This window comes from Populus euphratica, unplaced genomic scaffold (assembly GCF_000495115.2).
Source record: "Populus euphratica unplaced genomic scaffold, PopEup_1.0 scaffold488.1, whole genome shotgun sequence".
NCBI lineage: Eukaryota > Viridiplantae > Streptophyta > Magnoliopsida > Malpighiales > Salicaceae > Populus > Populus euphratica.
Genome location: NW_011500369.1, coordinates 109,378 through 120,438, shown reverse-complemented (window position 1 = coordinate 120,438; position 11,061 = coordinate 109,378). Strand labels below are relative to the sequence as shown.

Here is an 11,061-nt window from a genome sequence, read left to right as displayed (position 1 = left end):
AGCATTTTTTTATGAATTATATAGAGTTTGTCATCAAATGGCTGGAAATCCAGCATAGCGAAGAAAAAAAAAATACAATAATAGAATTGTTGCAACTCAATTTTTGATCCATATTTTGATAAAAAAAATTTGAAATTCAAAAATAGTGAAAAACAACGAAAATCAAAAAATATATATTTTTAATATATTTGTATCATTTTTATTTTTTTCAACGTCATCTAAAAAAATAGAATTTAAATGTTCAAAGGTCTTTCAAGCGTGTTCAACTTTTCACGCGTCATTTTTAAAATCAGTGTTTTTTCTTATTGAGTTGACATTGATATTACTTGTTTTCAAAAAATACAAAAAAAATAAGAAAAGTCAAATTTAAAAAAGAAAGAAAGTTAGGGAACTAATTTTAAGGCCCAAGCAATATTTTTCCTATAAATAGTAGCCTTTAACACACACAAGATAGGGAGTGATTTTGCACATTTGAGAAAAACACAAAAAATCTAAAAGAAAACCTATCTTTTTCAAAAAAACCAAAGCCGCCGCCTCCCCCGGCTTGGATTTTTTCTCCACACCATCACCTATGGTCCTTGGTGGTTGCTCTCCCAAAATAGAGCCAAGGACCCTTGGCCATCTTCATCTTCTCCACTCAGCCTCCACCCCGTTCCCCATTTTCTTTTCCTTTTCTAGCCAACAACACAAAGCCCCTCCCTTTTGATTTTCTTCTTCCCCATAGCAGCCGATAATAGACCCACAGTCCCCTCTCTCTAGTAGCCCCATACATTGTCCCATCTCCTTCTCATCAACACAAAACTAGTACCTTTCAGCCTCCTCTTTCAACTAGTCGCCGCTCACCCTCTCTTGGCCGACCCAACTTCACCGTAATCGAGAGCAACCCCACAGTGGCTCCTTTCTTCCTTGGTTGACTACCAACAGTAACGCAGAAGCAACACCCACATACCAGCCACACGCATCAGGCCTTCTCCCTCTTAGCCATCGAGAGCACCACCTTCCAGCCCGCAGCTGAGAGATCTTCCCTGTTTCAACCTGCCACGGGCCCCGATCTCCCTCTTTAGCAGCAGAAGACATTTTATGGAATCCAGCATTTCATTGACAATATGGACTGATTCCAAGATATTTCTGCAGACACAACTAAAAAATTAATGTCTTCTCCCAAGTGTAGGAGTGCCGAAGTAATAAATAACTCGGCAAGACCAGGGTCGAACCATAAGGAGGTTAATTGTATAAATTATAAATGACGACAACAACAACAACAACAACAACAACAACAATAACAATAATAATAATAAAGAAAAAGAAGGAGAAGAAAAAGAAAAAGATGAGAACTTTGAGATGGAATATTAATGTAAGGATTAAACAATGATAATAACAAATGTCAAGGTTAGAGGTTCCACTAATAGTATGTCAAACAAGTATAGTATAAACTATTATTATTCAATTGGAAACCATACAAAAAGGAGGTTCCAATCGGATTATAGATTGTTAACATGATCACATTAATTATCTTATTCAATTAATGCTAATACTTGTAAATTTTATCAATCATTTATTGTAAATTTCATCAATCATTCATGATTATAACTTATGTTAACAACAAATCAAGTTCTTTTCATAGCTCAGGTGTCGGTTATACCATACAGTATGGGCTATGAAAGTGCCAAGCATTTGTTATACCAAGTGTTATACAACATAAATCAAGATTAGTCATTTAATAAGCAAAGTATTAAAGAGTGAACAAGATAACAAATACAAAACATGTTAGTATCAAACATTAAAGTCCATATTAAGTTTACACTGTACTTATTCTTACACCATTAGTGTAACCCTTTTACCTTGACATAATAAACTTAGTTAAACATAATAAAAGAAAGAAAAATAAATAAACAAAATAAGAACATAAATAAGATAAGAGTTAACTAAGTAAAGGAAAGGAAATGAAAGACATAAACTTGATATTAATGAAAGCAAAACATAAACATTACAAAAATACAAAGAGAGAAAGCAAGAGCATAATCTTGATCTGGACACAAATATGCCTAAATACATGACAAATGCCTCCTTTTATAGGCCAAAATTAAGAACTATTGATTTGATGACTAATTGAGAAGCAGGAGACCAACTTTTGACTTGGTGACAATCCTTATCGTCTCTTATCTGCCCAAAACATCATTGATAACGTCATTGATAACGTCAAAATTATCTTAGCTTTCTTCTGTAAAATATTTAGATCATTTTGACTTTTAGAACTCCAGATATGGCATAAATACTTAACAGTACTCAAGCTAGAGGACATATTCGGACTTCTTTATTGTCGCTCCAATTTAGACTTGGAAATGACTTTTTTAGATCTTGGGCTACATATGAAAGTTATAGGCCTATGTCTTACCTTTCCATCCATATAAAATAGACCTAAATCTGAGATCTACAACTTCAGATATGACCCAATTACCAAGCAGTGTTCTGGTTTGGACTGCACCGGCATCTCTTTTTCTAAGTTTGGCCATCTCTTTGTCATTTCAATTTCAGTTCTTAAATTCATCAATCAATTCTTTCAGTTATATGATAGGCCTGCATTTAAAATAAATATTTACCATAAATTAAAGGTATCTTATATTATTAGATATATTATTATAAAACATGATTTAGTTAAGGAGTTATTGATACTTCAAGTGCAGAATGATGATATAAAACCTTGATAAAAATGCACTTTTAAGTATTAATCATCTGCCAACAATGAAAGCTAATTGGGTTAAGATGTTTTGAAATTTTATTTTGAAATTTTATATTTTAGATTATATTTTGATGGAGACTCAACTATAAATTATAAATTATATTTTGAAATGTTATTTAATAGATTAATTTTTTGGGTTCAGATTTTTTTAATATGGTATCAGAGTCTTGATGACCAAGTGGTCACGAGTTCGAATCTCACTAACCCTATTTATTTAATAAAAAATTAAGTATAAAATAGTGTGGGTCTGTGCAAGTTTCATGTCCAAATAACTTTTACTTGAGGGGATATGTTAGAGAATAATACAAATTATATTTTGACAACTTATCTAATAGTTTAAACTTTTAAATTAAGATGGTTTTTTGATAAGAATATTAAAATTTTGGTCAAGAAACTACATTCTTGAACAAGTCAGGCCGAGAATAATATTGCAATTGTCTTCTATATTTTTTATTGACCAAAATACTATAAATTCTTTGTTATCTTGTGTTCTTAAAACTATTTCTTAGATTTTAAGAGTTTAAATTTTAGAGCTGAGATGATTTTTTATATTATATTTAATTTTAATAGCAAAGAAATTAATGTGTCAGTTTTTTATTAAATTAATAAAATCAGTTATAAGATTGCAGTCAGCATGCATAAATTTTTAAATTCAAATAAGTGTCAAGTATTAAAAATTAATTTAAAATTATTAAATGAACCTCATTTAAAAATTAAAGATTTTAAGTTGAAATAATTGATGAGCAAATGATAAAGGGGTTAATTGTGAATCTAATAAACAATTTAAATGGAAAGCGTGATTTTTCTATCAGTTTGTCCGAAAATTATTTTGGTCTACGTTTGATAGAATTAGGATCCATGTTATAATTAAAGAGCAGTGAAGATTTGTACTTTTGACCTATTAATTCAGGGTAGTTAACCTTTAGCTAGCCTCGTAGCTGGTTGGTGATCATTTCCATTGCACTCTAGCTATAGTCTTAGCAGAAGGAAATGATGTCCCTTTGGCTTGTAAGAAATAGAATTTAAGGACAATTTGTCATGAACGTGAACCACAATTTTATATTCTATGCTTCTTTAAAGTTGTAGTGTGATCATTGTTCTTATGTACGAGAACAATTAAAGTAGGATTATAACAAATGGAAAAGGGAAAACAAAGAATAATTTACTTTCTTTTTTTTTTATTTGTTTATTTTAGAAGCATGAAGGTGAATCTTGATTTCAAGCTGCAATGTTATGGTTTAACAAACGGAATACATTTTTTACACTGAACTAAGAAAAAAAATTGACATAAATTTAATCTAATTATATTTATTTCTGTAATGATCAATTAATCAAGTTTTTAATGTATAAAAAAAACAAAGTAATAATATATACTTCTGAAATCGGGTTAATTTAACTATTAATGTTGAACAAAATATCAAAGAAGGAGCTCATCGGCATGAATTAACTGAAAAGGAAAAGTGTATTTTAAATGATCAATACCGAGTATTATTTAATTATTTAAAAATAAACAAAAATGTAAGATGGGTGAAGATAGTATGGAATGTTAGAAAGTTGATTTAAATTTTTTTAAAAAATCAAATTAAAATATTTGATTGATATCCACCTCATCTAACATATTAATTCCATGATTTTCATCTGAATTCAACTTTAGGCTAGATGAAATAACATATTAGTTGTTTTCATTGTAAAAGCAAAAACGTTTCCTTGTAGACTTTTCTTTTAGATTGAACATAATACAACATCTGAAACACATCTTGTTGACGTTGATTTACAAAGCATGATCTGACGTTTTATTCTATAGGAGAATAATCATAACTTTATTTTATTCTTATAAAAGAAATAACTTAGACTTCACCTTTATTATATATTCTTATAATAGTTTCACTCTATAAACCAAACACGCAAAACACGGATACTAGTTTACTTTTATTTTTAACAAGGAATAGTTCTTTATAGGGTTCTCAAACGGCTTAATGAAGAAAAACTACAAGCTAGGTTGTTTCTTTGTAGTCATCTCTTGGAAACAAGTTTCTTGTTGACGTTGATTTTGCCAAGAGCTAGCTGTAGCAGCATTCCAATCATTTTGTTAAATTATGAATACACCTAAAGAAGATTTTAGAGATCAATTAAAGAAAACACTACAAACTATAATTTAGTGCTAAGTTAAGTGACTAAAGGAATAAAGAAATCAAACAAACACCAGGAATATTCTAGAAATGAAAGAATGCTTGTCCACAATTCAAAGAACTTGGAATTTTCTAGTGTATTAGCTAAGATTTCAGCAAGTTCTATGGCTGGAAAGATTGTTCCATTTAGATTTTTTAAGAAGGCTACAAATAGCCATGCAATCATCACTTGTAAGGTAACTAAAAACTATGCTAAGCTTAAAACCTTTGTCCTAAAACTCTCCTTCTTGTATTATATTTCCTATCAACAAAGATTTTGCTTTGTATATCCCACATCCTTCAACCATTTCCAAATTACAACTAAAAACCTTAACTATCAAACTACTTTCATTTCAACCCCTAAACACTAAAACCTCTTAAACTGTCATCATCCTCTAACAGTGGAATCAGAGCTCAATTGATCGTAAGTGGGCATTAGAGTCTATATGGCCACCACAAATTCATCACAATCTATCTCTGTGCCACTTCCCATTTTTGATGGTAGCAACTATGATTTGTGGGAAAAAAAAATGATGACACTCTTCGAGTCTCAAAATCTTACGGACAATATTGTTGGGAAGGGACTTACGGACAATATTGTTGAGAAGGGACTTAAGAAGCCAACAAATATCTCTATTCTAGAAGAAGCACAACAAAAGGAGGTAACAAAACAGAAGGATGCTAGTGCCCTATATTTGATTCAACAGTCACTAGCGATTAAAATTTTTCCTAGGATTAGTGAAGCTTCAACAGCAAAGCAAGCGTGGGGTACGTTGCGGAAGGAGTTTCGCGGCGATTCTGAGGTACGCATCATTAGACTCCAAATACTACGAAGAGAGTTGGAAAATATTGAAATGAAATATTCTGAGACAGTTAATGATTATCGTGGAAGAGTTAAAGTAGTGGTAAATCAAACAAGATCTGTAGGAGAACATGTTACTGATCAAAGGATTGTTGAAAAATTTCTAGTTAGTCTTACATGAAAATGACTATAGTTACTACTATAAAATAATCGAAAGATTTAACAACCTTGTAAGTAGCTGAACTAATATGTTATTTAGAAGCACATGAGAAAAGACTCAGTAATACGAAGAAGACTCTATTGAGAGTCCTTTTCAGTCTAAGCTTAATGCAAGGTCTCATAATTCTAGATATATTATCGAGAAATTAATGGATCTACAATGATATTATGTAATAATAAGTCAACGATTTCTATAATAAAAATTCTTGTATTCCATAGCAGAACTAAATACATATTAATCAAATATCACTTTCTATAAAAAGCAGTTAGTAATAAAAAAATCGAGTTTGAATATTTCAAGACTGAAAAACAATTAGCAAATATATTTATGAAAGTGCTTTCATGAGTTAAGTTTAAGGTACGACTTAAAAGTATCAGTTAAGTGCATTAAGAAAGAGTGCATAAGTTAAGTTTGAGGCAGTACGATATCAACTTAGAGTATCAGTTAAGTGCAATGAGTGTTAAATTATTAATGCACTTAAAAGAAGATTCTAGAAGTCAATTCTAGAAAATACTACAAACTACAAGTTAGCGCGCTAAGTTAAATTAGAAAAGTTCTAGAGAAATTAAACAAACACTAGAAATGTTCTATGAAAGAAAGAATGCCCATTCACAATTCAAACAACTCTAGAATTTTCTAGTGAAATGGCTAAGATTCTTGCAAGTTCTATAGGTGAAAAGTTTGTCTAAGTTGTTCCATTTAGGTTGGTTAAAAGGGCTATAAATAGTCATGCAACCATCACTTGTAAGGTAAGCCAAAAACTATTCTAAGCTTAAAAACCTTTTTTTTTTAATTCTTATCCTTGTATTATATCTACTATCAACGAAGTTTTTGTTTTGTGTATCCTACATCCTTCAACCATTTCTAAACTACAAACTAAGTCTTTCTTTTACCAAACTATCAAACTAAGTTTTGTGTATCCTACATCCTTCAACTAAGTTTTTACCAAACTACTACAACTAAAAACCTTAACTATCAAACTACCTTTACTAAAATCTCTGATCACTAAAACCTCTAAACTACCTCCTAAACTACCATCATCCTCTAACTCATTTCCATTACTAAAAGGTATGTACGTGCATGACATGCTTGCAGTTCTCTTTGAATCTTTACTTACGAATTTTGTTTTCCATTATATTAATGATCGGTATTGTGTGTTAATATATTTTTTCTTAGAATTTCACATAACAGTTTGACTAGCTTTGAGTTGAGATGGTTCAAACAATAGTTACTTGCATAATTTTGTTAAAACTGCAGAAAATAAATGACTAAAACTTGCAGGGAGAGGTAGATAATTTGAGACTTAATAGTTGAAGAAGAGCAGAATACATTTCACAAATGGGAAGGCCTATTTATTGGCTTAAAACCAAACTGAAATTACTTAAAAGTCTTAACTACTATCAGATTTTATTAGCACTACTTCTACGTACCAACCGAAAACAGAAAATTAAGGAGCATGAATCTGATATGAAACAATAACAAAGACTAGGTCTAACTAAGATTGTTTCAAACTTCAGAGGCAAACTCTCATGAATTCTAACAAATTATATGTAGAGAGCATTTGAGAAAAAACGGGGAGATGCTGAGACAAAACAGGGATATGTGGAAGCAACTTATGGAGCAGCCATGGAAGGAGACTGGAAAAGAATGGTTACCTACTATCAGGAACACTGTCAGGAACATATCGAATATTTTTCCTCTCCAGTTACGGACACTTGGGATACTGTACTTCATCTAGCTATACACAGCAAAGAAGAGAAACCACTTAAAGATTTACTTGAAATCATGAAGAAAAGAGAATTACCTTTAACTACTGAGACAGAAATTCTCAAGAAAAAAAACAAATTTGGAAATACGGCTCTTCACGAGGCAACCATCTATGGCAATTATAAGGCTGTAATACTCTTGGTAGAACGTTGTCCAGAGCTACTTTCGATTCCAAATGAGTTCGGTGAAACCCCGTTGTTTACAGCTGCCGGATTTGCGAAGACAGAAATAGTAGAGTATTTAATCAGACACAATCCAGAACAATGCGTGGATGATAATGGCCGCCTATTACCAACTCACAGCAAGCGATCGGTTCCATCGGGAGATGACCTGTCCATCCTTAGCGCTGCTATCATAGGGCAAAAATTTGGTAGCAATTCCTCTCTTTATTGTATTCTCAAATTTAAAAAGTATACATATATAAGATATTGTATAATTTTTGTCTTCCTAATTTCATGAATGCAGAAACAGCTTTACTGTTGCTGGAATTGGATAAATCGCTCGCCAACTTGAAGGACAAAAATCAAATATCTACTCTTCAACTTCTAGCCGAAATGCCAGCTGCTTTTGAGAGTGGATTTCCCATGGGCATATTTGAAAGACTCATCCACTGTTGTATGCCTACTCCAACCACATTATTAGACCTTACAATATTGCCTACATATTCTTGTTTGAATACCATGGACATACACATACATATATATGTATATAATTTGAACTCTAAATTATGTTGCAGGCCTTCCTGTTAAACGTCACCACGAGGTAAAATCACAGGTACAAACTTGGTGCCCGGAAAATAAGAGAGATCTTGAGAGCGGTCGGGGGAGGAACTCAGGAGATCCTGGGAGTTTCTCGGAGAGGAATCAAAGAGGCGGCATACTCAAAAATTTAAAGGTCCCTGAAGGTATTGTTGAGCTACCTTATATATGAGATTAGATCAAGTTCTCCAATGCAATGAAACACATTTCATTCATGTCAGCATTAAGGAATCATAAGAATTTAAATTTCATGGCTTGACCCGATATTTGAATCCTGTAGCCAATATTAGTTCTTTTATATAACCGAGTCGCTGTTTCTTTTTTTAGCGGACACGGGCTACACAAGCAGAGTAGTTCTTCCCAATTGTTGACACCAATCGAGCTTACATCTCATTGTCACTTAAAAAGGTGTATTAGTGAATTAATATAAATTTACTTTTTAAGATAATAATTTAAACATTTACATCGAGATGAATTATTTACAAACACAAACCTTATGCTTGAAACAAATGTTACAAAGAGGTTTTCGTTCACATCCTATTTTTAGATGCTTACGCAAATAATCCTTGTGCTTCCACTAAATTTAGTTTTCACCTTTTACTATCATTATTGACATTTCTTTCCATTTCATAATAATGTCTAGCTCTCACCCATGTTTAATTTCATTCCCTTTCGCACGATCATGATGTAGGATGCTGGCTAGAAAGAATCTGGAACCAGAAAAGAAAGCATGTATTTGCTTTGGAATTCGCCAAAAGCCTAATAAAGGAAGATGATTCTTTTAAACGAGTCACCAAAACGGAGGAAGAGCAAGAAACGCGTGCGCAAACTTCTCAAAACACTCCTGTATTGTCATCATTAACTACTAAAAAGGAGATCCCATTGTTTACTGCAACTAGAAGGGGAATAGAAAAGATTGTGGAGCTGATAATAAGGCTACATCCTCATGCAATTGACCAGCGCGATGAAATGAATCGGAGCATTTTGGATGTGGCCGTCATGTATCGCCAGGAAAAAATCTTCGATATTGTGAAGGAAAAGAAAATACCATTCGCTAGAATGCGTCGAGTTGTTGATATTAGCGGCAACACATTGTTGCACCATGTTGCAGATATGATAAAAAACAGTGGAGTAACCAAGCCTGGGCCTGCACTCCAACTTCAGGAGGAGTTGAAATGGTTTGAGGTGAGCCCTTTTCATCCCTTTGTCTTTACTTGATACAAGTTTTACAGAAACCGTTAAACGGTAAAAAGATTCCTCTCCAAGACGCGAGTAATAAAACTTGAACTTAATTAAAACATCAGGCTGAACTAGTTCTCCTAACCAACTACTTAGGGAAAAACTTTAATATTATTCACAAATAAAAACTATCTGCGCTCTAGTAATAACATTTCTGTAATTCGTGGTATTATTTAGCAATAACAATCATATTTATCTCCCAATTATTGCAGCGAGTGCAAGACGTAATTCCTTCTTATTATGTCCCGCTTCTGAACAAAGATGGAAAGACTGCAAAAGAGTGCTTCGAAATAGCGCACGAGGAGCAACTGAACAAGGCACAAATATGGATTAAGGAAACATCACAGTCTTGTTCCACAGTAGCTGCACTTGTTGCAACTGTTGTCTTTGCTGCTGCCTATACTGTGCCCGGAGGTTCTGATGAAAAAGGCAAGCCCATCTTCATCAACTCTCCCTATTTTCTGATTTTCACTGTCTCTGATGTTGTCTCCTTAGCAAGCTCCTTGACTTCGCTTGTGGTGTTTCTCTCTTTGTTGACCTCTCCATTTGAGCTACAAGAATTCCACATCTCTCTTCCTCGAAAACTTATTGTTGGCTTCTCCTTCCTCTTCTTTTCTGTGTTAACGACCATGCTATCCTTTGGCGCAACAATTTTGATACTCATTCAGACAGAGAGGAGGTTGACAACATTACTCCTTTCTATTGCGTCATTCCTTCCTGTCTTAATATTTGGAATATTGCAATTCCGTCTGTACGTCTCCTTTATGGGCTCTACATTCAACATTCTCAAGAAAAACTGGAAGCTCATCCATCGTTCCTAGTCCCTTGCCTACCATGTAGGGAGACTAAAGTGGCATAGAGGTTTTTCCTTTTTATTGTTGGTTTGAACCTCTACTATTGATCACTATATATTGAGTGATACAGAATGCTTGAGTGTTCAATTTCGTGATATTTATGAGGTTGTGCTATCTTTAATGATGGCCTTAGAAGTCAGTATGTGTTATATATAGTGTGTAATAGGTTCTGATATGAAGTTAGGACTAACATCTTGCTTCAATCGGTTACTTGTAGTAAAATTGGGTGTAAGTTTATGGTTATTATTATTAATGGATATCTCTCTTCGATTTTCTCAATCAGCTTGAGGGGGATTATTTATTGTATTCCACGGCACTACTAGGTATTGCAAGGATCTTGATACAAGAGATTTTGATCAATCCGATATAGATTTATTTTATTTAGATTATATGGGTACCATAGTATATATAGACAAGTTCAAACCTAAAAGGATATAAATTCACCAAACAACTTATCTGACGAAAATATCTATTATTTTTAATTTAATTATTTAATGTCTTAGATGTTTTCAG

At 32.8% G+C, this 11,061-nt stretch overlaps 1 protein-coding gene across 5 annotated transcripts; it reads left to right on the top strand.

The window, feature by feature from the left end:
- The first annotated feature begins 5,104 nt into the window (after nucleotides 1–5,104).
- Nucleotides 5,105–10,830, top strand: LOC105114125 (ankyrin repeat-containing protein At3g12360-like). Of its 5 annotated transcripts, none has more exons than XM_011010554.1 (6): nucleotides 5,105–5,711; nucleotides 7,485–8,067; nucleotides 8,169–8,312; nucleotides 8,434–8,601; nucleotides 9,147–9,640; nucleotides 9,907–10,830. In XM_011010554.1, the coding sequence occupies exons 1-6, from the start codon at nucleotides 5,355–5,357 to the stop codon at nucleotides 10,513–10,515; spliced, it is 2,355 nt and encodes a 784-aa protein (XP_011008856.1). In that variant the 5' UTR covers nucleotides 5,105–5,354; the 3' UTR covers nucleotides 10,516–10,830. The 5 variants fall into 5 exon arrangements, with proteins under 5 accessions (XP_011008856.1, XP_011008855.1, XP_011008857.1 ...); XM_011010553.1 differs by having other exon boundaries at nucleotides 8,163–8,312; XM_011010556.1 differs by lacking the exon at nucleotides 5,105–5,711 and adding an exon at nucleotides 6,813–6,998 and having other exon boundaries at nucleotides 8,163–8,312.
- Nucleotides 10,831–11,061: the final 231 nt, after the last annotated feature.